At 44.5% G+C, this 27,416-nt stretch overlaps 1 protein-coding gene across 2 annotated transcripts in view; it reads right to left on the bottom strand.

Annotated features, from left to right (window-relative positions):
- The window catches only part of LOC143733417 (6-phosphofructo-2-kinase/fructose-2,6-bisphosphatase-like), a 60,645-nt gene that overhangs the window by 10,618 nt on the left and 22,611 nt on the right, over positions 1 to 27,416 (bottom strand). For both annotated transcript variants that reach the window (XM_077225128.1, XM_077225129.1), the window contains exons 5-13: positions 19,803 to 19,877; positions 19,617 to 19,673; positions 19,270 to 19,391; positions 10,495 to 10,702; positions 9,340 to 9,486; positions 9,087 to 9,191; positions 8,316 to 8,445; positions 4,311 to 4,373; positions 4,162 to 4,226 (exon numbers count right to left, since the gene is read on the bottom strand). In XM_077225128.1, the coding sequence (XP_077081243.1) occupies positions 4,162 to 4,226; positions 4,311 to 4,373; positions 8,316 to 8,445; positions 9,087 to 9,191; positions 9,340 to 9,486; positions 10,495 to 10,702; positions 19,270 to 19,391; positions 19,617 to 19,673; positions 19,803 to 19,877 (972 nt within the window). The remainder of the gene's footprint in view (positions 1 to 4,161; positions 4,227 to 4,310; positions 4,374 to 8,315; positions 8,446 to 9,086; positions 9,192 to 9,339; positions 9,487 to 10,494; positions 10,703 to 19,269; positions 19,392 to 19,616; positions 19,674 to 19,802; positions 19,878 to 27,416) is intronic.

Below are 27,416 nucleotides of genomic sequence, written 5' to 3'. Positions count from 1 at the left end.
TTCACCCAAAAATGTAAATTCTGTCAGTAATTACTCTCCCTAATGTTGTTCCACCCCGTAAGACCTTCGTTCATCTTCGGGACACGAATTAAGATATTTTTGATTAAATCTGAGAGCTGGATCACTCCTCCATAGGCTTCTGAGGGATTGAAACTTGTTCCTCGAAAAGTTATTAAAGACATCGTTAAAATAGTCCAAGTGACTACAGTGGCTCAATCTTAAGTTTATCAAGCGACGAGAATACTTTTGTGCGCACAAACAAACACAAATAACAACTTTATTTCAACTATTAATTTCGTTCTCTGTGAGTTCACGTAGTGTGATTGCGTAGAGCTACGTCACACGTAGGCTCACTATTGGCCGACGCTGGTCTTGTGTGTGATGCGTGTGACGTACAACACTAGTGTTGTCCACTAGTGAACCCACTCGAGTTTTATTATTTGTTGTACTGTATGAATTGTGGGTGGATTTATAAACATTGAGAAATAAAGTTAAACAGAAATAAACATGACTCTAAATTATGAATAGGAAAAGCAAAATTGCATACAAAATTATATCAAAGTATGATTTAACTTGCAATACAGTATTATGCTTACATTACCCTAAATTAATGAAAAAATGTGCTATCCCAATCACCCAAACTTTGTGTCCCAATCACCCAAATGTTACCAAAGAAATGGGTTTTGGCTCAGTTTAAAAAAGTAATACATCCTTTCATTAAAATATAAACTTTTTTTCCTGTTCAAATGGATAAGGTTACATCTTCAGTATTACAGAAATGTATGATGTGTTGGGCTGATGTTTTAATTTATGGCAAGAAACCTTCACAATGGGGAAATTCAAAAACTGTCCCAATGACCCTTAATTCACCCTATATGATTTGTTTATGTATATGATTTACCATGTATAATTTTGTGAAAAGATTCAGGCAGACCAGATAAATCTCAGTCCGTATAGGGTGAGGCAGGAGACCTCCGAGCCTTAAGATGGCATTGCATGAGTAACCATCATGCTACTGTGTTAAATTTAGCCACAAGGGCTCGGCAGTTCTTTGGAAAAGCGTTGTAAACTTCACACAATCTACAGCTGCATTAAGAAAAGCAACTTGTTACGCAAGGAGAAAGCTGTATATCAACTCTATGCAGAGATGCCGCAGAGTTCTCTGGGCCCGAGCTCATCTTCAATGGTTTAAAAGGCCATGTAAATGTGTGCTGTGGTCAGATGAATCCATGTTTCAGCATGTTTTTGGGAAAAAAACGGACATCGAGTTATCAGCTCCAAATATGAAAGGGACTATACAGAATTTAATTAGCGACAGGTGCAAGAGCAAACATCTGTCATTGCATGGGGGTTCAGCAGTGCAAATATGTGAAGGTACCATTGATGTGGAGGAGTAAATTGGGATTATAGAGACATATACTGCCTCCTGGGAAGCAGGACAAGACACTCACTCTGATGTAGCATGTGCACAATGAGGCCTGTATGGAAGTAAAATAATGTCAAATGTTTTTGGAAAAAAAAAGCCTGTTGAATTGCACTACTTGAAAAAAAATAGGCATTGCATTAACCATGCTTGCATTCTAATGCATTGTATTTTTAGGGCTTGCATTTTTATGGGCTGAAATTCAACACGGTTGAATATTTAAGCTGTGAATATTTCAATTAAAAACACCATTCACCATTCATATTTCACCTCCAAAATATTCTAACTGTTTAAAAATACAACCAATAATATTCAACAGGCAATTTTCGGTCCATTTTATTTCGGTTTGCAAATTCGCTTCCACAAATTCAGTGGTTGAAATTCGACAGTAAATTCAACATTGACGTCCAGGAACTGCAGGAAGAGCAGTAGATTGCCGAGCATACTCTCCATCTGCTGTTAGTCGACCTCACCAGCAGGGGGTGCAAAAGCGCGTGTTGTTGACGAAGACCAGAAAAATTAGAGCAAGTCATTCATTCATAAAACTCATTTACAGCAATGTAAGTTTATTTGTGATTATTATGACGTCTGTTTATGTTAAATTCGGTGCCTTCAAGGTTACTTTTCCTGTGTAGCCTACATGCATATTTCTCTACCGTGAACGAGATCATAATTTCATTCCCCTGTGCGGATATACAGATCCAATGTTACATTTTTGAGGTTGACATATATTTCTCTTGGTTGTTTAGTTGCCTTAACTTTATATTGTGGCGATGTGCTGCATGCAGGCTATTAGGGTTTCCCTCAATACTTCAGGATTCCCCTGCTGGACATACAACGCTTAACGTAGCTTAATGGACTAGTGATGTAAAAGTCCAAACTCACAGGCAAGCAGATGGACTCAGAATAACGCGCACAGCTGAGCGTTTCCCAGTGATAGACTGGCATAAAGATGGCATGATGTTGGACATTCGCACATTTAGGGACTGTCTCTAAAGTTTATACGACTTTGGTATACACGTTTCTAACTTCAATAGCATTTGAATAGAACGACTTACAGTCATAAAACCAACTGTAAAGTGTTCATGTAGTGTCAGGCATAATTGCCACCCTTTGGATTTTTGATATGTATTCAAATAAATTTAAGTTTGCTATTGAAGTTAGAAACGTACATGCCAATGTTGTATGCAACTTTAGAGACGGTCCCTAAATGTGCGAATGTCCAATGTATATATATATATATATATATATATATATATATAGAGAGAGAGAGAGAGAGAGAGAGAGAGAGAGAGAGAATAGAATAGAAAGTGTTAGTATTAATTGATCAAGTGTTGATTTTATGCCAGTATATCACGAAACACTCAGCATGAAACTTTGAGTGTAAAGTTTATAATCTGAGTCCATCTTCTTGCCTGTAGCCTATATAGTAGCCTACAGCCTACATCCCCAATAAGGTGTAAGACTGGTCTTTCATATCACTGTATGTGTTAAGCGTTTTGTCCCAACGGAAAGGGAATCCTTGAGTATGAGGTATTGAGGGAAACCGATTATAATCCTGTTCATGGTGGAGAAAGCTGATGACATGTAGAATACACAGGGAAAGTAACAATGAAGTTATTGAATGAAACTTCATCTTTTCCGCATATACTGTCACAGATAATCATTTCCATTTTATAGATGAACGTCTTCGTCAACAACAAGCACTTTTGCACCATCTGATGGTGAGGTCGACCAACAGCAGATGGAGAGTATGCTCGGCAATCTACTGCTTTTCCTGCAGTTCCTGGACGTCAATGTTGAATTTACTGTCGAATTTGAACCACTGAATTTGTGGAAGCGAATTTGCAAAGCGAAATAAAATGGACCGAAAATTGCCTGTTGAATATTATTGGTTGTATTTTTAAACAGTTTGAATATTTTGGAAATGAAATATGAATGGTGAATATGGATTATTGGATTTTTTATAATGAAAATGTGTTTGAAATGTTTTTAATTGAAATATTCACAGCTTAAATATTCAACCATGTTGAATTTCAGCCCATAAAAATGCAAGCACTAAAAATACAATGCATTAAAATGCAATCATGGTTAATGCAATGCCTATTTTTTTTTCAACTAGTGCAATTCAACAGGCTTTTTATTTCAAAAACATTTGACATTATTTTACTTCCATAGGCCTGACTCTACACTGTAGAATGGATGTGCTTCACTGGCCTATACCTGCAGCCCAGATCTGGCTCTTATTGAACATGTATGCCCACCATGAGAAGGAGAATCAGAAAAGTCGATCATGGACTGTTGAGCAGCTGTCTTGTATCAGGAGAGATTTGGCAAAAAATCAACTTGGAAACCTGCAACAATTAGTATCCTCAATTCCCAACTGATTAAAAAGTGTAATCTAAAGGAAAGGTGATATGACACATTTGTAAACATGCCTCTGTCCTAACTTTTTTGAAGTGTTTTATTAGTTACAAAACTGGTTTATTACCAGATACAATTAAGTCGGTCAGTGAAAACATTGGGAATCGTTTCTTTGTACTTAGGTCAGTTAAATTAAGGTTCAAGAGAATGAACAAATCACAGACTGTTGATTTTATTGCAATTTACAAAATGTACCAATGTTTCTAGAAATGGGGTTGTACTGTACCACGTTGATTATAAAAGCCTGTAACAGGAGAATCGCACTGCTCTTTATTTCGGGAAGTGCTACAGTATGAGAGTATTACTGTGCTCACCACAGGTCTGTCTCTGTGTGTGTTCACTGCTTCAACCTTCAGGAAAATGGACTCAACATCACAGCCTGGAAACACAATAGAAACATGTATAATTTTACGATCTTGATCTTTATGTTCAGTTATATTACAGAAGAGTAAGAGAGTCTGACCATAGGCAACAGGAGTGAGTTTCATCACTGTGTGCAGAGGACACTTCAGATACGGCAGCTCATCTACAGTGACGTCAGGGCAGAGCAGTTAAAAAGACTCTGTTCAGCCAAATTTACATGTACAATAAGGAGTAAAAATGTAAATATCAGTGATCGACAAAACGTTTGTGAACCAACTGTATTTCTGCATTGATTACTGATAGTCTGTTCAGCTGTCACACTTATACACAAGCACAATCTGACTTACTCTCAAGCAGTTTTTTATTGAAGACCATAAATTATCATTATAATCATTTACAGTGCAGGCTGGAAAAAGTAAGCTAACCCCTGAATTTATCAATTTGTAGTTCTTTAGCAGCAGCACAACTTCATCCAAATCTTTCCTGTAGCTGCTTATAAAATCTACACCACATTGAAGATGAATACTGAAACTAGGGGTCGCTCTTGAGAGCCCCAAACACCTCCAACGTATTCAGAAAAGGCCAGTGGCATGTGGAATTTACAGAGCAGGTCCCAGACATAGGCAGCCTGCACACACACGCACACGCACAAACACACACACACACACACACACACACACACACACACACACACACACACACGCACACGCGCACACGCACACACACATCACATCTTTGTTCTTCAAGTTCTCTTGATTCTAAAGAGAAACAATTTCCATTCACCTCTGCAAAGAAACAGTAGGTGCTGGATCGTCAGCACAGAACACTGAGAAGAGATCAATTGTTGAGGCGTCCAGTAAGCATTGAGGACCGTAGACATGTTTTTATGCAGTTTTCTCCTCTATAGTGGAGAACAGTCTTTCAACACTGCATGCTGTCATTGGCAGAGTAATCAGTGCTCGTATCATTTTGTTAAGGTTTGGAAAGATGTCCTCAGGACTGAGTGACGTGAAGCCCTGTCCAGCATCCGCCTTCTGTTTTTGTTTCTGCACGAACACTGCAAGCTCAGCATCACCAATGTTATCTCCTATGCTATAATGTTTTCATGAAACTGTTAGTGAGTCGATGTCTCCAAAAGTGTTGGCACCAGGTAAACAGCCAACAGTATCACGCATGAAGCCATAGGTGTCGTCATGGAAACGGCTGTTCAGCTCCATGATTTGTCGATCCAACACGTCATTCCTCAGATCTTAATCACTTTTAATGTTGCCACCTTTTCCAAGAGAGCTTGTGACTACGGAGGCAGAAGTTTAGCAGGAAGTTTCCTCTCTCGCGATGCAGTGATGTCCTCAATTAAATAAATGCAGTTTGTGACCGATACAGCTGGTGATTGTAAACCTTTTGTTGCAAAATCGCTCATCTCAATTTTTTTTCCAAATGTTACTAGAAGAAACAAGAAAATCTTTGTTTGCATCTGTTGCAAAGGAGAGTCAGCTTCTAGTTTAGTTAGACCATGGCTAGTTTCTGAATACTCTGCAAATGTTTCTAGGATCGCATCGAGTAGTGTCAAGATCTTGGTCACTGAGCCCGACTTAGAGCTCCATCTAGTGTCCACGGACCGCTCTAACTCCAAGCACTGCCGCTCTGGATTCAACTCCTTTTGAATTTCCATAAATCGTGCATGACGTCTGCTTCAAGTCATGAAGCCATGAACAGAATTCAGTGTTTCAAAGAACATACACGTGTCTAGATGCTTTTGCAACACTGCTGAGAACAAGAACAAAGCGATGTGAATGTACATAAACACCATTAGGAAAAGTACGTTTAAGGATGACCTGCACTCCGCCTTTTGCACCTGACATCACAGAGGTGCCGTCAAAACAAAATCCCACGCACAATGTATGCAGGGTCCAGGTTAAGTGGTGCTAACACTTTAAGTATTTTCTCTGAAATCGCATCCGCTGTCATGTCACATGTATCCAAAAATCTAATAGCCCTTTCTTTCACAATTCCTCCATGCAAGTATCGAATGCAAACTGCAACAAACTCTCTTTTCGAGAGATCTTTACACTCTTCTGGCATAATGGCATAATGTGTGTTCGGTTTCACATGCAACTCTGTTCTTATCTTGCGCAGCAGCAAGGAAGCGGCAGACTCAGGTAAATCATTCTGAATATCTGAGCTCGTCATCGTCGCATTTTTAGGCAGCTGGTCAGGGCGCTTTTGAATTTCCTGATCATAGTTTGAAAGCAAGAACAATTCCACAAAATGTCCCCTGTTTAATGCTTCCTCACTTTATCTATGACCACGCAACGGGATATCTTGCTTGGCACAAAAAAATACAATATCAAGCACAACTTTAATGTGTTCCCGATTTCTCTCCACAAAAGATGCGTTTACTTTGTCTCTGTTTAGCTGATCGAGCACTGTACCCATTGTACACTGCCATCGGGCTGTTGACTTTGTCTGTAAGCGCGGCCAGTTTAGCTTGTGAATGCATATGTCCTTTGCTGTCCTGATACTGCAAACAGGCTTGGCTCAGGTGTTTAGAATCTTTAAATCCATCTTCCATAAATGTTGCTTCGCTTTGCTCAGGAAAGTGCCTGCAGGGCTTACAGAAAACCGCATCACCGGATGTACTGTATTCCAACCAGCCGAATCTCTCATACCATCGACAAGAAAAACATTGTGGTTTTCCCGATATTACTGTGAATGGAAACCGGTGCAATTTAGGTTGCACGGGGGGCTGGTCCAGGTCAGACAGGTCCTGTGGTGGGGTTCCAGAGACATTGGAAGTTGACTCTGTTGGTTCATTAGATACCCCGTCTTTAATTATTGCCGATGTGCCAATCTCATTAGCAGGAGATGCAGATTCAGCTGCAGGGGCTCTAGCTTCGTTTGTAGACGGCCCAGATTCATTGGTAGACCTGGTTTCTTCAAGTAGTACACTTGAAACATCCAATTCAGGCTTCTTAAAAAATCTACTGATTGTTATTTGCGTCGCCATTTTCAAATTAAAATCTAAAAATGCACGAATCTTACTATTGTCACGTAATAGGCGGGACTGACAGCAACTGACGAATAATATTCACCTTTTAATTTTGACAAATGTATGGTATGCGCTTATAGGGAGAGGGAAAACTACGAAACTTGTATTTAATCTTTCTGTTAACAAACTTTTAACTATATTGTAACGAAGTTCAGATGTTATGGGAAGAAGGAGGCGGGAAACGGCGAACATTCACACAATTTAATAACAAAATATAACAAATGCAAAAATGAAAGTAAAAAAAAGCAGCCCCTCACAGATGACTTCTGGCCAACTAAAACAGAAACAAAACACAAGTTCAGGCCTGTTCCTCTCTCCATCTCCAATGTCGTGGCTCCTCCTTTTCTGCTTCCGCTCCTCCGTGAGAGATACAAGGGCGGTGTGTCACGCAGGAGTCGCTCATCAGTAATCACGCCACCGGCCTCGCGCCGCTCTTTCACGGCCCTCGGCCTCGTCCTGCTCACCACATATATAAACTTAAGAGTGATAAGAAGTTTATTCTCATTCTTATTATTGTTGTTAATACAATAATTGTATACATATGTTTGGAAAATTGCCAACTTCTGATTGGGTTGGCCACAACTCTAAGTGGGCCCACCCGTAGCTTAGCCACTGCTTTAAAAATAAATACATTTTTGTAGTTTGTAGGGTTGGGGGTCTTTTGCTGTTAGGCTTAAGTTCTTCATCATCTCTTTTAGGATTGCCTATTGGACTCAAATGCCCAGTCTTAGGGAGAGTAGCAACAGTCCAGAAATGTGTTGTAGACAACTTGTCTAACCATGGAATGACGAAACACCCTGTAATACCCAGCAATGCAATGTCTTTAGCAATGCTGTTAGGGCCATTTTCTTAGACAAGAATGAAGATCACAACACTTTTTATGAGTAATCAATGCAGAAATTTAGGGCTGCATTTCCCAAAGCATTGTGAGCCAAGTTGATTTTAGAGACCATCCATTAGTTGCTGTGGTTCAACGATCTACTTAAGCTTACAATGCTTTCGGGAATATTGGAGTAAACTAATATTCCAGAAGTATGTTCCAAGGTTTCACTCTACCTGCACTTTTGTCCAGGAAGTATGCCAGCAGACAGCGCATGACAGCCTGATGACATATGACCAAAACATTCTCCTGGCGCTCAAGCTCCATGATTACAGGCTCTAAACGCTGAACCAGATCCTCATAGGACTGAACACACAAACACACACAAGTACTGTAGTACTAAAAGAAGGATAAAAATATATTAACCTTTGCATTTAATGTAAATTGAATTGATTGTGGCATTTCTTTTTTGTTTAGAATCCAGTATTCCCGTAATTCTTTTGTCTTTTATGAGTTCCATAAAGGTTCTCTGTTTCATCTTCTGTCCAAACATACCGCGCCATCTACATCAGGTGACCTCTAAATATTATTTTTCCGAATTGCCTGAAAAACCACCTCAAAAGTAAAAACGTTTTTCCCATATATGGGAGTTTTTGCGAATTGGCATGTTTCTATTGGGTGTATATTCAATCCGCAATTTAAATTTGCGCAATTTGAAGGGTAATGGAACCGCAGCTAATATAATCTTCAGAAAGGCTCACTGCAAAACCTTCATCAGTAATGCACTGACTGACAGCCAGTGCAACACGCAAACAAAACAAAAAAATAAAAAATTTAAATCTCTCATTGCTGTTCAGTATCAGCACCCTTGGAATGCTTTTTGGACAATCAAAATCAAGGTCCAAAAGTGTCCTTTCATACATGGTAGCCCAGGTGAGTTTTAACAAAGTCTCTTTCAAGGCAAGTCACTGCCTTATTCTTCATGTAGCTTGCCACAATATACTCACCTCCCCCTTTGGATAGCGGTACCGGTATTTGTCTTGGTCTCTGAGTGCAAACTCCTCAGGAAAGTGATCTTGAATCTCTTCGTACATCATCTCCTCACACACACCCTGCACAAGAACACATGCACTTCATGACAAATATATATAATTCAAAATCAAACAGACTTTGCAAAAGAACCAAAACAAATGGCAACTGTGGCTTTTGCCCAGTGGACACTTCGGTCAATCTCATATGTGCAAACAGCACTAGACTCACAGCATCAATCTCATTCAGTGCTTTCCATTGCTCATATGGTACTCCAATCGCCTCCGCAGTCTGGATTGTTCTCCTCATGTGACTGGTCCAGATCTTCAGGTCCAGGATGTACTGACCCCTGATGTATGTCCCTAGAGCAGCAGCAAACTGACACAAATACAAAAAGTGTGTCCCAAATCATAGTGTTGAAATAAGTATTTCAAAGATACCCTGATTGTCTAAGATTTCCTGGGATAATCCTGAATGCAGATCAATGCACACTAGCAGGCCAACAACCCACTGCGCTTTGGAGGAGGAATTTGGTTAAGAACTACAAACACAAATAAAAAGTGTTTAAAAACTGCAAACATTGCAGATATATGAGACTGAAGTAGAGAGGTTTAGATAAAGGGGTTTGAGTGATTAATAATCAGAATCTAACATAATGAAAAAAATTACTTTAATCTGCAAAAACATTGTGAACTTTAATATAGACATTTTTGGCTTTTACAATTTTAAATGCATTATTATGAAAAAACACGAGGAGAATTCGCAACATGAAAGACCCTCAACTGGAAGATCAATGTGCAATTGACTGGTGGTGGTTGAGGAGAGATCCCCTGGTATGATTGTAAAGCGATTTGGGTGTACAGTAGTACATATGAAAGTGCTATATAAATGCCTCATTCATTCATTCATTCATTCATTCATTCATTCATTCATTCATTCATTCATTCATTCAATGTCTTTTCTCTCCAACAGGGTAGAATTGTAGTGTAAATTAAATTAACTAAATGTGGAGTCTGTTTACAAGAACAATCAACCTGAGTTCTCCCTACCCTACTAATGATATAACTTCTAAATGTAGTAACTGTGATGTTTGTACATCTTGTAATCAAATAAAGAAACAAGCACAGACACGTGTATATTTACTCCCTTGTCTTTAGTACTCTTCTTCTTTTCCTTCCTTCCACTGCCATCTAATGGCTACACAATAACTCTGCAGACACAACACTAATGATCTAGTAAATGTCCCCTTATCACAGAATTGTGGATTGGTTATAATAAACAGTAATAATAGTTACTTAAAACATCATCAATCCAGGATTCAAAGCCTGAAAGTCCTGCTTAACTCTCTTTCCATTATTTTAGATTTTAGATAAGATTTACGCTAACCTTCTTTCCTTGTGGAGAGAGACCGGAATCACCTCCTATACGCCCCAAAATGTTGAGTTCACTCTCTCCATGACGACAGAGGTAGATAGTGCGAGGTGTGACATGGATGTTCATCAGGTAGTAGACGATCCTGCTCTGAATATGATCCTGAACCTGATTCACCAAGTACCTGCTGCCCACGTTAAAGATCTTAATGTATGACAGGTTCCTGTGGACACACAGAGACAGGGCAGTAATGATGATGACTTCCACTCCAATCATGTCAAACAACAGATGTTTGTCAAATTCATGCTGCACTATTAACACTGTAACATACCATCTTGAATTTCAAAGATAGAATGAAATCATTGTAAAGAGGTAGGGTACCATCCGATGAGTTTTGCAGTGATTATATTTAAGTGCCAAACAAGTAACATCAAACGTGTTCACCCTCCACGCAAACACATACCATATTTACATATCAGTTCAATCATTTGTATGATAGAAAAACCTGAGTTTCCAACGCAGTTTGTCACAGGTCCAACATTCTCAAAGTAAATGATGGCACGATGATTTCAGTCAATAAACATCCACAGGAAGTTCCACAGGTTCAAGCAATTAAAAGACGACAGACTCAGTCAATAATCAATTGATAATTCCCACCCGCACTAAGCGGTCGAAAAAAACAGTTCAATAGAGAAACTTGTCTCAAGACGTATTTAGCATGTGCTTTATTAGAACATTAGGCTTAAATGAGTAGCAAAGAAAATAACAATTTCTCCTCAAAAACCCAATCACAGATGAATACCTCGAGCTACAGCTCACATCCATGTTTTTGTCCCCCCCCCCTCTAACTTCACTTCTTCTCTGCTTATATCCGCATCCTCCCCCCTCAGAACTGAGGACACTGCCCCCTAGTGTAGCGGCAAAGCACAAGTAAGAGTGAATTCAAATTAGAACTGTTACAACCCTTGCTGTAAAAAAGGCCAAATTCTGACAGTATCATACCATTTTCCTTTAAAACAGTAATCTAGCATAGAAAACGTCTCTGGTTACTTGCGTAACCTATGTTCTCTGAATAGGGAACGAGACGCTGCGGAAAGCGCAGTGGGGATATCCTCTGGATGTGCCGATTGCCTGAAGCCCTATAGAATCACGGCAATTCATTGGCTGATGGCGCTCGCGCAAGCTGGATCCGCCCCGACGCTCTTACGTTGTAGCATGACGAACGCGCGCGCGTCATCCTCTCCTCAGATTTCTCTGCCGAAAAGAAGAACTGTCGGCAGTGCGAGGAGCTTGGCAGCGAACGCAGCGTCTCGTTCCCTATTCAGAGAACATAGGTTACGCAAGTAACCAGAGACGTTCTCTTTCATAGGTTCACTCAACGCTGCGGAAAGCGCAGTGGGAACGAAATACCAAACTCGCCAAGCTTAAGCGCTGCCATAACTGGTAACAGACCAAATAATAATAACCATGACCGGTTCAAGCAGATAGAACCTGGGAACCTGGAGTCATGTCAAGATCTAAATTATAGAACCTCACAAAGGTGTGCGGAGAGGGCCAACCTGCCGCCACACAAATGTCTTCCAAGAGGGCCCCTCTAAAAAGAGCTTGAGAGGAAGCCACACTTCTGGTGGAATGTGCTCTGATGCTAAGAGGTGAAGGCAAACCACGCACCTCGTAAGCCAGCGAAATAGCATCCGTTACCCAGTGGGAAATCCTCTGCTTTGATGCCGCAAGCCCGCGGCGGCCAGCACCAAAACACACCAAGAGCTGGTTAGATTTCCTCCAACCGCCTGAGCGATCTACATTCAACTTCAAAGAATGGACCGGGCAGAGCAGGTTAAGTTTCCTTTCTTCCTCAGAGGCAAAAGGAGGAGGGTGGAAAGCGTTAAGGTTAACAACCTGAGAGCGGAACGCCGTGGAAAGAACCTTGGGTACATACCCCGACCTTGGCCTCAAGGTAACCCTAACCAGGCCAGGAGCGAAGTCCAAGCATGACTCACTAATAGAGAGAGCCTGCAAATCCCCCATCCGCTTTAGTGAAGATAAAGCCAACAAAAGAGCAACCTTAAGAGTCAGAATCCGCTCAGGGGCTGACTCCAAGGGCTCGAAGGGAGCCTCTGTCAAACCCTCCAGGACGACTGACAGGTCCCACGAGGGAACACCAGGGGGGCGAGCCGGTTTCAGGCGCCTAACCCCACGCATGAAGGCCGAAACTAACCTCAGTTTCCCCAAGGGAATCTCATCTGATTCTCTATGAGCGGCAATAGCTGCGACATATACTCTGAGAGTGGTAGCAGCCGCTTCGGAAGCAAACTTTTCCTGCAGGAATTCCAGCACTGAGCCTACTGGGCAGCCAACTGGGTCCCTATCATGTGCTAAGCACCATGCCTCGAATACCCTCCACTTGGAGGAATACAGCCTCCTCGTAGAAGGGGCTCTAGCACTCGCAATGGTCTCCTGAACGTCGGTTGGGAGATCAAAGCTTAAAGTTAACGGCCTCTGATAGGCCAAACGTACAGCTTCCAAATGTCGGGGCGAGGATGCCATATCCTGCCCTGAAGCTGGGAAAGCAGGTCCTCCCTGACCGGGATCTCCCAGGGGGAGGATACCAACAGAGGGATCAGCTCCGAAAACCATGGCTGGGACGGCCTGAATGGGGCTACCAGAAGGAGGCGGACTCCGCTCTCTCTCACTCTGGACAGAACCGCCTGGATCAGCTTGATGGGCGGGAAGGCATAGAGTTTCTGCATCGGCCAAGGGTGGGCGAATGCATCTATCCCCAACTGAGCTGGAGGGCTCGGGAGAACCAAAGCGGGCATTGGGACGACTCCTGAGATGCAAAGAGGTGCACTTCCGCTTTTCCAAACCTCTCCCAGATCAGGGCCACCGTCTGGCGGTTCAACATCCATTCCCCAGACCTGAGCTTCTGCCTCGACAGGAAATCTGCTGCGAGGTTCAGAATCCCTGGGACATGAACTGCTCTCAGAGAGAGGAACTTGTCCTGGGACCACAGAAGAAGGTGACGCGCATGCCTGTCTAGGGTGCGCAAACGTGAACCCCCCTGTCTGTTTACATGGGACACTACTGCCATATTGTCCGTTCTGACAATGACATGGTGCCCTTCAAGGAAAGGGAGAAATTGGCAAAGAGCCAGGAAGACAGCCCTCAGCTCCAAGCTGTTTATGTGCCACGAGAGGGTCTCGCCAGTCCAAACCCCACACGCTGGCCTGCCCTCGAAAACCGCTCCCCAGCCGGTCAGAGAGGCATCCGTCGTAACCATTTGACGACGGAATACCGCACCCATACCGACTCCTTTCTGAAGGAAGAGGGGGTCCCGCCAGATTGACAGGCCGCCAAAGCAACTGCGCGACACCTTCAATAGGCGAAGGGCTGGCCCTGTGGGCCGAGCCCCTGAGAGCTTCATCCACCACAGAAAAGGTCTCATGTGGAGTAGCCCTAGAGGTAGCACAGGGGAGGCCACGGCCATAAGGCCCAGAAGTCTGCGGCAGGTGCTCACGGAAACATGCTGGCCTAGCGCAAAGCGGGACAGACATGTCTCCAGACTGGAAATCCGTGCAGGAGCCAAACGGGCCTGCATAAGAACGGAGTCCATGTGTACCCCCAAGAAAACCGTGCTCTGAGCTGGAGTAAGAACGCTCTTCTCCGTATTCAACCTCAAACCGAGAGACTGAATATGACGGAGGACAATGTCCCTGTGGTGAGTCACCAACTCTCTGGAGTGGGCTAAAAGGAGCCAATCGTCCAGGTAGTTGAGTATATGGATGCCCTGGAGCCGCAACGGGGCCAGAGCAGCATCCATACACTTTGTGAACGTCCTTGGCGCTAGAGCGAGGCCAAAGGGGAGGACCCTGTACTGGTACGCTTTCTCTCCAAAGGCGAACCTGAGAAACTTCCTGTGTCGCCGTACGACCTGGATGTGGAAATAAGCATCCTTGAGGTCTACTGTCACGAACCAGTGCCCCAGCCGGATATGAGATATGATGGCCTTAAGCGTCAACATTTTGAATTTCCCTTTGTAAAGAGAGAAGTTCAACCGGCGAAGATCTAGTATCGGCCGCAGGCCGCCTCCCTTCTTCGGGACCAGGAAGTAACGGCTGTAGAAGCCCTGTTCGACTTCCCCCGAAGGAATCTCTTCTATCGCCCCCTTCAGCAGAAGGGATGAAATCTCCTGCTGTAGTACAGAAGCCTGAGCGGCGCTGTCGACTACAGTAGGAAAGACCCCGTTGAAGCAGGGGGGGTTGCGACAAAACTGAAGCGTGTAGCCGAGCCGAACTGTGCGAAGGATCCAAGGCGATACCCCTGGTAAACGCTCCCATTCTTGAACGAAATGTGATAGAGGGAGAGGAGTGTTGCAGTGCAGGGGACATACCTGAGATAGGGTGTCGCGCTGTCCATGGGGAGGCGTGGTTGACCGTGGAGGAGAGCGCTTGGCGTCCTGACACGTACTGGGGGGTACCACCACCTGGATAGAAGTAACTGGGTCCGCCTGCTTCAGAGGAAAACGAACTGTGCCTCCGAGGAAGCGATTGGCGGGTATAACATGCGCCGGGAGCGAGGGGAGAAAGCAAGACGCGTCTCCTTCCTCCTGCTCCGGACTGGGTGAACAGAGTGAAACAGGACCTGCACTTCGAAACACACTGGGTGGCGAAGGTGACGGGGTTGGAGGAGGAGAGCCGGTTGGAGGAGGGCAGAAACGCTTGCGCGGTCTGTCCCAACCTCGTAGATCTGGTGCGGCTCTCCTCCTTCTGACCTGCGGGTCAGGAACGGCTCGAGGAGGCTGGAGCGGCCGATTTGTTGGACCGCTTCAGCTGAAGGCGCTTGTGAGGGCGCTGGCGGGGAAACGGACGACCTCGGGCTCCCCAGACCGTAGTTGGTGGGGGATGAGCCGGGTCATTCCTTCTAGTAGGGAATTCAACCCAATGAGCAGGGCGTTCTCGGGTCTGAGAAGGGGGAGGGTTGGAGTCTCTTGGCTCTCTAGATCTCCTGGGCATAAACTGCCTGAGCGCGTCCGACTGAGACTTAGCGGCACGGAACTTCTCAACCACCGTGTTGACCGCTTCCCCGAAAAGACCTGAGTGGGAGATAGGGGCGTCCAGAAGAAAACTCTTATCCTTTTCTCGGATCTCCGTGAGATTCAACCAGAGGTGGCGCTCTGCGGCAACCGAGCCCGCCATAGAGCGACCTACAGCCCGAGCAGTGTGTTTGGTGGCTCTTAGGGCCAGATCTGTGGCTTTGCGAAGCTCTTTGACAGCTTCGGGCGTCAGTCCCTCTCCTTCGTCCATGTCCTTAAGGACGTCCGCTTGGTCGGCTTGAAGGATGGCCATGGTATGCAGGGCCATGCCTGCTTGACCAGCAGCCATGTAAGACTTCCCAATAAGGGAGGAAGTAGTCCTACAAGCCTTAGAAGGAAGGAGGGGACGCGACTTCCAGGACGGTGCAGACGACGGGGCGAGGTGGTTAGCCAGCGTGTCCTCGACCGCTGGAATAACGGAATAACCCTGCTCCACAAAACCCACAAGGTTGGTGAAGTCAGCGGCTGCCGCATTAGTTAGGCGTGCGGAGAAAGGCTGCTTCCAGGATCTGGAGATCTCGTGATGCAGATCGCTGAAAAAGGGCAGCTTTCTTCGCTCTGGCTTAGAATTAGGGCCACTAAGGAACCTCCCGTCGAGTTTGGACGATTGAGACTCGCGGGGCTCAACAGGCCAGTCTATAGAGAGCTTCTCTGTAGCGCGCGAAAGCACGTCAATAAGCTCAGTGTAGGCCGGAGTAGGCCGCGCGTCCTGGCCGCTAGGCGGGATAACGTCATCAGTCAAAGCAGGCCCGAAATCCTCGGAGTCGGAAGCTGCAGTGTAAATCACGTCATCCAGACCGAAAGAAACCGATTCGCGGGCTCCCGGGCTGGGGCATAAATAATCATGCGCGAATTCAACCGCGCCACGTGCGTGCTCGGGGGAGGGAGGGAGAGAAAGGGCGAGGCCCGTCTGCTCGTACTCAATATCCTCGAGCTCAACATCCGAGCCCCAGGCCGCGGATCCACGAGAGGCCTCAGCGGTCTCGGGAGCGCGACGGGGGGAAACGAATGACGCCTTCTCAAAAACCGCGAGTCTAGAGCGGAGGGTTTTGAGAAGGAGATTGTCACAAAATTTACATTTTGACAATCCTAATACAGCCTCACGCGCATGCGAAAAACCCATACATTTAACACATTTACTGTGAGGGTCGTCGTTCGAAATGAAACGAACGCATGGCGGAGAACAGCGTCAATAATCCATGACACTTCACTGTAAGGAGAACAGAGTTCCACTTATGCCAGTCGCTGAAGTGTTGAGACGAAAGCTGTAGTTGAATTAGAAAAATTCGGGCTCAGAAAAACCGAACGAAGGGAAAGATGTGACCGCTTCGTGAAGGCAGAGAAATCTGAGGAGAGGATGGCGTGCGCGCGTTCGTCATGCTACGACGTAAGAGCGTCGGGGCGGAGCCAGCTTGTGCAAGCGCCATCAGCCAATGAATTGGCGTGATTCTATAGGGCTTCAGGCAATCGGCACATCCAGAGGATATCCCCACTGCGCTTTCCGCAGCGTTGAGTGAACCTATGAAAGAGAACAGTTCATTCTGGGTAATATTTGTAGTTTTCGAGAAAATAGTCAACAGGAATATACTGTGAATTAACAGCGCTCAAAGTCGACACTCAGAGGCCGTGTACCAAATCATACTCTATACGCTCATTCACTATTCCCTACATTAGTTCACTAATATAGTCCACTTGTGAGAGTGAATGAAAAGAAGTGAGTGAATTCGGACACTGATGAACACCTGATAAGCAGAATCACTGAAGGACAGAGAACAGAAACTAGCAGAAACACAAGAACTACAACTGACTTGAAGTGTGAAAGCAGTTTACAAAGCAGTTTACATTATTTATTTCATACATGCACAAAAATTACTTGTTGAGAATAATCAGAGATTTAGTTGTTGATGTTTTATTGAAAATAATAAACATGGTGTAGTCACCATGATGCCGATCAGTGTTTGCTTTAGTTGGGCTCTTGACTCTTTAACATTTGTTTTTTCTCTGGCTGCTGTACCCAGTAATAAGAAGCCAAGCATGATCCGTGTTGTCTTTGACTCCAGGGCACCTTATGATGGAGTCTCATTGAATGATAGTCTACTTAAGGGGCCAGATCTCAACAATAACCTCCTAGGAATGTGGCTATGATTTCGAAGGGAGACGGTGGCGATTACCGCTGACATTCAGCATATTTATAAAGCACATTTGTTCTGGCAAGAAAAATGCAAGAGGAGGTTAATCAGGTGTTTATAGCTGTTGTGATCATGCCATGATCATCCTGGACATGTATGATTTGCTGATCTCATCCTGTGTATAAGTTTTAAATTTATGGATATTAAATATTTATTAATCATATAGCATGAGATCCAGCAATGTTTCTGTAATCAGTTATTTTGAAGAATATTGAAACCATGTAGTGCATTAAAAAATGTTGAACTCCTGCTTGACTTTTGTCATCATCATCATCAATATAACAAACTGCATTCACAAACTGTGTGGATTTGCAAAACTGATCTCCATAATGGTAACGTCAAACCAAACATCTTTAATTAAACATCTCAATAACAACTTCTGTAGATGTATGACAGAAATAAAGTCATACTGGTTAATAATAAGTGCTACAATAATTGCTACAAACTGTCAATAAATTACCAGATAACACTTTAATAGTTAATGTGTAATGGCTAGAATGTCAGTTGTAGTTTTTGTGTTTTTCTATTTTCTGTTCCTGTGTTCCTCTTTCCTTCAGTCATTATGCTTGTTAACAGCAGGTGTTCATCATTAATGCTCAACAATCACCTACATATTCACTGATTTATCTCACCACAACACAATGTTACTTTTTACTCTTTGTAGTGTGGCCTTTCCTGTGGGGTTGAAAGGGTTAACAGTGTAAGATAAAAAGACCCACAACATTTTTACAGTGATAAACTGTAAGTTATAAAACACTGTTGCCAGTAGTTCCCTTTAAAATTGTGTTTTTTTGGGTCACCATTGTGCTGAAGAGTAGAGCCTGTGATTCAGTCCAGGGGAAGATAAATGTTGAATTGTTTTTTAGTGGTCTCAAATGAAATAAATTCACAGTAATACTTTGCTCACATTATATGTGCATTACAAATATTAATTAATACATTTAAAGGACAGTTGGTCAATTTAAGGCAGTCAGTTTTTGCAAATGAAATTAGTTAACTTGAGTTTTACTATAGTACAGTAACATACTGTAAATTAGTGTGTTGCCAGTATTTTACTGTAAAAAAAAGCCTGGTAAGGTCTAATGCCTGGCTCACACTACAGGAGTTTTAAAATCCTAACTGATTGTGAAATCTAGCTGCAGCACACACTTAAGGAGAATCTTTGCAGATTTCCTTCCCTCAAATCTTAAACATGCTCACACTAAAAGATTTGAAAATCGTGGCGCATCACACACTACAAAATGTTAATAAGATTGTCATGCCCGAGGAAGCGACTCACGTGATCTCACGCAGCAAGATGGGAAATGGAAAAGCAGATGTAGCCTAAGGGAGGTGCAGGATTCGATCTGTGAACGCTTCACATTACCAGATAATATGCGCTGAATATCGGAACCGATCGAGGTCCCCGACAAGATTTTTTTCTCCGATTCTCGCAAGGGAAAATTGGGGATAAATCAGCCTAAATCTCCTGTAGTGTGAGCCTGGCATAACAGTGTGACAGCCTTTCACCTGTCTTTGTCATCATCTAAAGGAACATATGCGAGTTTGTAGCAGTCTATTCTCTTGAGGAAGTCAGTCACAGCCTCCTCTTTATCACAGTCAACGTAATCAGGACTGCTCAGCTTCACTTGCTGCAGATACAGACAGAAAAGAAAGCTCTTTTACAGAATGTAAACAAACATATATTCCAATACAGACAAACTCCTACAAACTTTCAAGAAATTACCAGATAATACTTTAAGAGTTATGCAGCTCAGTACCGCAACTCACTCAATACTTTATTACACATAGATCAATAATCCTTAAACAAGAAATACATATATATTTTAAACACATCATGAAATAAATCTTATTACCTTGATGTTTTCTGCAATGATTTCTGGGTCATCACAAAGAGACTCAATAAAAAAGACCTACAAGAAGGATAATTTAATTTAAAAATTTAAAAATTATATATTGTAGAGATATTTTTTAATTCATTTCTAAAGATGAAGTATTCATTTTGATTAATATTAACTAATCATTTCACCTGTTTCACTCACTTTATAGCCGTTCTCTTTAGCAAAGGTGAGAATCACCTCTCTACGTTCTCTTGTTGTGTTGGTCGCATCAAACACCTGTGAGAAATTTCATTATCATAGAGAAGTCATTGCACCATTTGAGTGAATCACATCCTAAGCAAATGGTCATCAATTGTAGAATGAGAGTGGGTGTGAACTTCAATAACATACAGACCACATCGGTTACAACAGGAGCAAATTCATTTAGATTAGGTAACTGTATAAAAGGTTTAAAGGATGAGCTATCCTATCAGACACACAAATTATTCATTATATTTAACGAATAATCCAGCAAAATCACTCTCCCAACTAAGTTCTGTGACTCATCACCCGAAAACTGCAACTATCATCCCAATTGATGTAACACACAGGCAGAACCAGGTCTCTGGTTACAGCGCATGAAGACTGATGAGGTTTATGACCAGAAGGAATTTGCAGAGAGTTGTGAATCTCACTTAATTCTTGTTGAGAAGAATTTTAATCCTATATACTCTTATAAAACCACTTGAGAAATGTATAAACATGTATCCAATTTTCCCATCTCATGATTTTCCTTTTTTGGGGTTTGGCCTATGTATTCATTCTTGCTTTTAAACTCTTTTGGATTAATGTTTCAGACTTGCATACTATGGTTAACCAAAAACACATGAGTAGCATGTTCTTTTAAATCATAATCTTTGCACTCAAATCCTGAGACATATTCACACTTTAAAAAAAAATCACTGATCACAAGATCACTCCTGTTTTACGTTTTTTGAGAGATCCTGATGTGAAGAAGATGCCGAGCTAGGGGTCTTCTAAGGAGCCCTAAGTTTGTACCAGGCTGCTGGCTGCCTTGTCTTTCCATCCACTCTGACTCCCACTGGTTCTCTCTCATCAAGACAACATCAACAAAGATCAACTGGAGCCTCAAGAAATTGCATCAGGGAAGTTTTATTCAAAAGGATGAGACATGTATGTATCAAACTTAGTCTCATTATTTGGTACAGTACATTAAGTATCCTTAGAGGAGGGCTGAATTTCAAACAATACTACAACTTCTTGTTTTCCTGTATTCTGCTTCAGCTCTCTTTCCATTGCTAAACTGAATGTATGTACGTGTGTGTATGTTAGAGCAGTTTAAGTGTTTAGCCTAGTTAATAAAGTCTTGTTCATGTCACACGTAAAGTTGTCTGTTTCATGCTCATATACTGAAGTCCGTAATCATTCATACTTTGACTACATGCTCTAAGTAGTACTGTAAAGAAAGAAAGTTATTTCCCATACCCCGGAGATTAACATTTATTAGAATTAATAAATAATTAATATTGCTAATGACTAATCGCTGGATGAACAGGTTAGTTGATTGTGGTATTAACTCTGCAACATCAAGTTAGTTTGAATACTTGATACAAATACTCATAATTAATTATAACAAGTTCCCTTTCAAGGGAACTCGAGCTACGTCAAGCTGTGGGAACGCCTCTGAGTGTGTGCGTCATGAAGCACGTATGGAATCAGTCCAATGGAGAGACGGAACGTCATAGGCGGGTGACGTCATCGACCAGGAAACTATAAAGCACCCCCAAAACACAAGCGCGACAGCTTCTATGCCTTCAGTAAGCTCTATATGTGGATCTGTCTCAAGTTTTTTTGTCTGTCACTAAGCAGGAGTTTCACTATTTCAAAAAACGATATATATATATTATATTGATAGACAATGGCGAGCGAACAACAATTTAAGAAGTGTGTTCCTCCCTGCTCGCGCTATTTAACGGGCGGGGATACACACAGCTAATGTGTTGTTTGTTTGGGAGTGCAGCATGCCCAGTCAGCTCTTGAGGGGGCTGATTGTGAGCATTGCGAGCGTTTGCCTCTTAGAACGCTCCGCTCCCGCCGATCACTCTTTGAGGAGAGTGGTTCGGTTCGCGATGCCCGCGGATCGGGTCCCGCTTATGCCGAGGCTGAGCAGCGACGTCATTCGTGGGGATCGCAGATGGATCTAACAGCGGGGCTTGAGACGGGCTTTGCCCTATCTCAGCCCTTACCTGTTAGATCCAGTGCCTCAGTCTCGGGTTCGGAAGCACGCTCTGCGGTTTCTTCCCCCCGAACTGAGGCCCCAGTACTGCAACTATCCAGTTCTGAGGATCTGGATGTTGTTAGTCTGGATGCGGGAGATGTCGATGATTCGCCATCTTGCTCTCCCGAAAGTGAGGAGCTTATGGAGGTGCTCACCCGTGCTGTTTCTAAATTAAGCATCGAGTGTCCAGCTGTTAGGCAGGAGTCTAGAGAAAAATCTAAATTAGATGAAAGATTTTTGCCTTCCCGTTCTCAACCTCCACGCCGGTGCTTGCCCTTCTTCCCTGATCTCCACACAGAGGTTTCGAGATCGTGGAAAAAGCCGGTCTCTTATCGTGTTTTTAGCCCTCAAACGTCCACTTATTCAAACATTGTGGGGGCTAAATCTTATGGTTATGGGGCGATGCCCAAAGCAGAAGAGGCGCTTGCTAGTCATCTTTCTGCTGAAGCTGCATCTTCTTTTAAAGCACCACTTTTACCTTCTAAGCCTCTTAGAAGTACATCAGCATTAGTGGGTAAGGCGTATTCGGCGGCCGGTCAAGCCTCGGCGTGCCTGCACACGATGTCCATCTTGCAGGCATACCAGGCTGACTTATTAAAGGTCGGCCAGAGTCGGCCAAGCTAATGGGCCGTACTATGGCAGCCCTGGTGGCCGCAGAGAGGCATCTATGGTTAAATCTCTCTGGCATGAAAGAAAAAGACAAAGCTTTTCTTTTGGACGCTCCGCTCTCTCCTCATGGTCTTTTGGGTTATTCTGTCAATACTGTCATAGATAGATTTCAGGAAGAGAAGAAACAGTCAGCAGCATTTCAGAAATTTATGCCTTTTAAAATTCATGTCCCCGGTACTGCTGGGCGGGAACAGTCCAGGCCGTCAGTCAGCTCCTCATATAGGGCGCAACAGAAGCAGAGTGTCGCGTTTCGCGCTCCCCCTTCCAAACAGTGGGACCAGACGCGGCACTCTCAGCCGAAGTCTTCTGGCAAAACTGATCTGAGAACAGTTATTATGGCCAAGAAGGCTTCGGCAAAGAGGAAGTCTCTTTGCTGAGGGTGGTCCCTGCCGTGGGATAGAGGTGTTCACCGCATTACACGGTGCCCGCTCTTCTTCGGTGCCCTCAGGGGCCCGTTCTGCCAACCCCGCCTTCATGCCGGGGCACAGACGGTCCCAGCGAGCGCTTTCCCGAGGGGCGCTCGCCCCCTCTGAGGAGGGTCTCAGAGCAGTTAAGCCAGTCGTTCCCTGCCGGTGCGCCGCTACAGTGCACTGTGTTTGCTGCTCAAGTTACACCAGAGGCCAGTCTCGAGAGACTGGTACCCTTAGTAGTATTTCTGGCAGAGTGGAAAAGCCTTCCAAAAATATCTCAGTGAGTTCTGCACACAGTAAAAAAGGGTTATGCTATCCAATTCAGGTGTCGTCCACCAAAATTCAGAGGGGTTCTGCCCACAGTGGTGGGCCCCGAGCAGGCTCTGGTAATGGAACAAGAGGTGAAAGCGCTCCTTCAAAAGGGGGCTTTAGAACGGGTTCCTCCTCCCAGGTTGGAGTCAGGTTTTTACAGCCGATATTTCACCGTTCCAAAGAAGGATGGGGGGTTGAGTCCAATTTTAGATCTGCGCCTGTTGAATCGCTCGGTAGGGAAGCTAAAATTCAAGATGCTCACTATCAAGCAGATCGTGTCACAAATCAGATCCGAGGAATGGTTTGTCACGATAGATCTGAAGGACGCGTACTTCCATATTTCCATCCTTCCACAACACAGGAAGTTCCTGAGGTTTGCCTTCGGGAGCGAGGCGTACCAGTACAAGGTACTTCCATTTGGCCTAGCTTTATCTCCCCGCACTTTCACGAAATGCATGGATGCAGCTTTAGCGCCCCTGAGGTTTCAGGGCATTCGTATCCTCAATTACATCGACGATTGGTTGATTTTAGCTCAGACAGAGCAGATGGCGGTTCAGCATCGAGATGTCGTTCTCGCTCATATAAGAAAGTTGGGGTTGAGGCTGAACGCAAAGAAAAGTGTATTATCTCCTTCTCAGAAGACCACTTTTCTGGGTGTCGTTTGGGATGCGGGCGCGACTTTCTCCGACCCGCATCGCTTCGATTCTTTCAGCTATGAAACAAGTAAAGCTAGGCCAGCTACTCAATGTAAAACAGTTTCAGAGACTGTTGGGTCTGATGGCAGCAGCGTCCAACGTTATACCTTGCGGCCTGTTGTACATGAGACCACTGCAGTGGTGGCTCCGGACCAAGGGATTCTCCCCGAGGGGAAATCCCCTCCGCACGAACGCGGCGCTGCCTTCGTGCTCTGGTCATGTGGAAAGAAACCTGGTTCCTATCCACAGGGCATGTGTTGGGGGCTCTTTGTCGTCGCGTAACACTAACAACGGATGCTTCCCTCACAGGGTGGGGGGCGGTCATGAGTGGTCGTCCACCCCAAGGTCTGTGGCAGGACCATCATCTATCATGGCATATAAATTGTCTAGAGATGTTGGCGGTGTTCCAAGCTTTGAAACACTTCCTAGCAGAACTCAGAGGTCATCATGTGCTAGTTCAGTCAGACAACATGTCGGTTGTCTCGTATATAAATCATCAGGGGGGCCTGCGGTCACGTCCACTTTACAAGTTGGCCCGTCAGATCCTCCTGTGGTCCCAGGGGAAGTTACGGTCTCTGAGAGCTATGTATCTTCCTGGTTATTTGAATGTGGTAGCAGACTCCCTGTCGAGGCAGGGGCTGAGGCCGGGGGAATGGAGGCTCCACCCCGAGGTGGTGGAGCTCCTTTGGTTGAGTTTCGGTCGCGCCGAGGTGGACCTATTCGCTTCCAAGGAGACAACGCTCTGTCATCTGTGGTTCTCCATCAGTCAGCCAGCCCCTCTGGGGTTGGACGCTCTGGTACAGCCGTGGCCGAGGTCACGTCTGTATGCTTTTCCCCCGGTTGCTCTGCTACCAGGAGTTCTGGAGAGGGTTCACCGGGACGGGATCAGCCTACTTCTAGTAGCCCCGTTCTGGCCGGCCCGAGTATGGTTCGCGGACCTAATATCTCTTCTGGACGGCTCTCCCTTGGAGATTCTGATCAGGAGGGATCTAATCTCTCAGGAGGGCGGTACGATATTTCACCCCCGCCCAGAGTTGAGGAAACTGTGGGCTTGGCCTCTGAGGGGGCCCAGCTCATAGAATCTGGTCTCTCAACTGAGGTTGTTGAGACCATCCTTCACTCCAGAGCTCCGTCCACGAGGAAGTTATATGCCCTGAAGTGGAAACTTTTCACTTCTTGGTGTGCAGAACACCGGCAGGACCCAGTTAACAGCCCAGTGGGTGCAGTGCTGGGGTTTCTGCAGGAGCATTTCTCTGCAGGGTTATCCCCCTCCACACTAAAGGTGTATGTGGCGGCACTAGCTGCTTACCATGTCCCTTTCAGTGGAGTTTCTCTTGGGAGACATCCACTTATAACTCGCTTCCTTTGTGACACTTTGAGGCTGAGGCCTGCAGTTCGTACGAGGGTGCCAAGGGAACCTATTGAGGAAGTTTCTGAGAAATTTCTCACGTATAAAACTCTTTTTCTGCTTGCAATCTCCTCACTTAAGAGAATCGGAGATTTGCAGGCCCTGTCGGTTGCACCCTCGTGCCTGGAGTTTTCGCCTGGTATGGTTAAGGTTTTTCTATACCCTAGACCAGGTTATCTCCCTAAGGTCCCTACTAATGCTGTTAGACCTGCAGTGCTGCAGGCTTTCTATCCTCCTCCTTTTGTGTCATCAGATCAGGAGAAACTTAACCTTCTCTGCCCGGTTAGGGCGTTAGACGCTTACGTCCACAGAGCTGCCCTGTGGAGGAAATCAGAACAGTTATTTGTGTGCTTTGGGCCACCCAGGAAAGGGTGTCCCGCGTCTAAACAGAGAATGAGCAAGTGGGTGGTTGAGGCCATCTCACTTTGTTATGAGTCGGCTGGTCAGCCTTCACCTTTGGCTGTACGAGCCCACTCTACTAGGAGTATGGCTGCTTCTAAAGCATTGTTGTCAGGAGTATCGCTAAGTGATGTTTGTGATGCGGCTGGGTGGTCCTCACCGCATACATTTGTTAAGTTCTATGAATTGGACTTAAGTTCCACTCCTGGGGCGCAGGTGCTCTCGTCCCCTGTGCGCTAGTTCCCACATAACGTTCATTTGCTCCTATGGCGACGTGGGTATTGGCGTTCCCACAGCTTGACGCAGCTCGAGTTCCCTTGAAAGGGAACGTCTCGGTTACGTATGTAACCCTAGTTCCCTGATAGGGAACGAGACGCTGCGTCGTTCTGGCATACTCCCAACATGCCGGTTAGCGCTTCCTTCAGGCCTATCAGAAGCTGTCGCGCTTGTGTTTTGGGGGTGCTGTATAGTTTCTTGGTCGATGACGTCACCCGCCTATGACGTTCCGTCTCTCCATTGGACTGATTCCATACGTGCTTCATGACGCACACACGCAGAGGCGTTCCCACAGCTTGACGCAGCGTCTCGTTCCCTATCAGGGAACTAGGATTACATACATAACCGAGACGTTATGATTAATTATTAATATTTCCCTTGAGCTAATTTGCTACAGGATTTTCAGGGTTCATTCTGACTCCGATGAACCCAAGGTGCTTCACTTTATCACTGCTACGCTGGCAATAAACTTATTCATTGAGATCTTCAATGTCCTCATTCTTACACACCTGAATGCCTCAGGTTACATATAGAACAAGACTTCTGGAGTTGACGCATTTCTGATTGGCTATGGCAGTTGTATGACATCACAGGCGCACTGACATGCTATAATTGGGCACCTGAACAACACATCATCAGCTCCACACTGTCTGAAGGAAGACGTGCAGGTATGCCTTAAAATATGGCAGCATCTCGTTCTGCTCAGTGTGCTGTAGAGCAAGCTATATGTAGCTAAATGCTGCCAAACAATGCACCAAGTGACCAAGAGCTTAGGTGCGAGGTCCGCAGCTCAATGGCCTCACATTTTTATTTGAATTGCCGGCCCGGGAGCGGAGCTAACTGGAGACCCCAGCTTTCCTGCATCCGCAAGGAACTTCCAAATTGGAAAGAAGACCAAAGTACTGAGACATCAACCATTCCCTGACCTCAGTCATATAAGCTATAAATGGCAATAAAACCATGGGGAGCACATATTTAAGCACTTAAGGTCTGGATGATGACTCAGGAGAGAGCAGTGCACTCTAAACTCCATTACGGAACGAAATTATATTTCCATATATTTATGATCAATATATTATATGGGGCAAATATACTGAAAAATATATTAAATAATATATTGAGCCATTGGCACGATCCTCAACAAACCCATCTCCATACAGGAATAGAGTCCGATCTTCAACCAGATGAACTGGATAATATTCTGATTGTTCTGATCCAATCTGACCTCTGACCTGTAATGCTGCTTAAATCATAATCATACACTTTTCGTTCGTTGGCCGGAGGAGAACTGCCCCCTGAATATATACATTGCTATAATTCAATATTAGGCTGCATAGTTTAGATCAGCCGGAACCAGGAACACTTCCC

This window comes from Siphateles boraxobius, unplaced genomic scaffold (genome assembly GCF_051911475.1).
Source record: "Siphateles boraxobius isolate OS27281-9 unplaced genomic scaffold, OSU_SipBor_1 99, whole genome shotgun sequence".
In the NCBI taxonomy this organism is placed as follows: Eukaryota; Metazoa; Chordata; class Actinopteri; order Cypriniformes; family Leuciscidae; genus Siphateles; species Siphateles boraxobius.
This window is presented reverse-complemented; position numbering and strand designations above follow the sequence as displayed.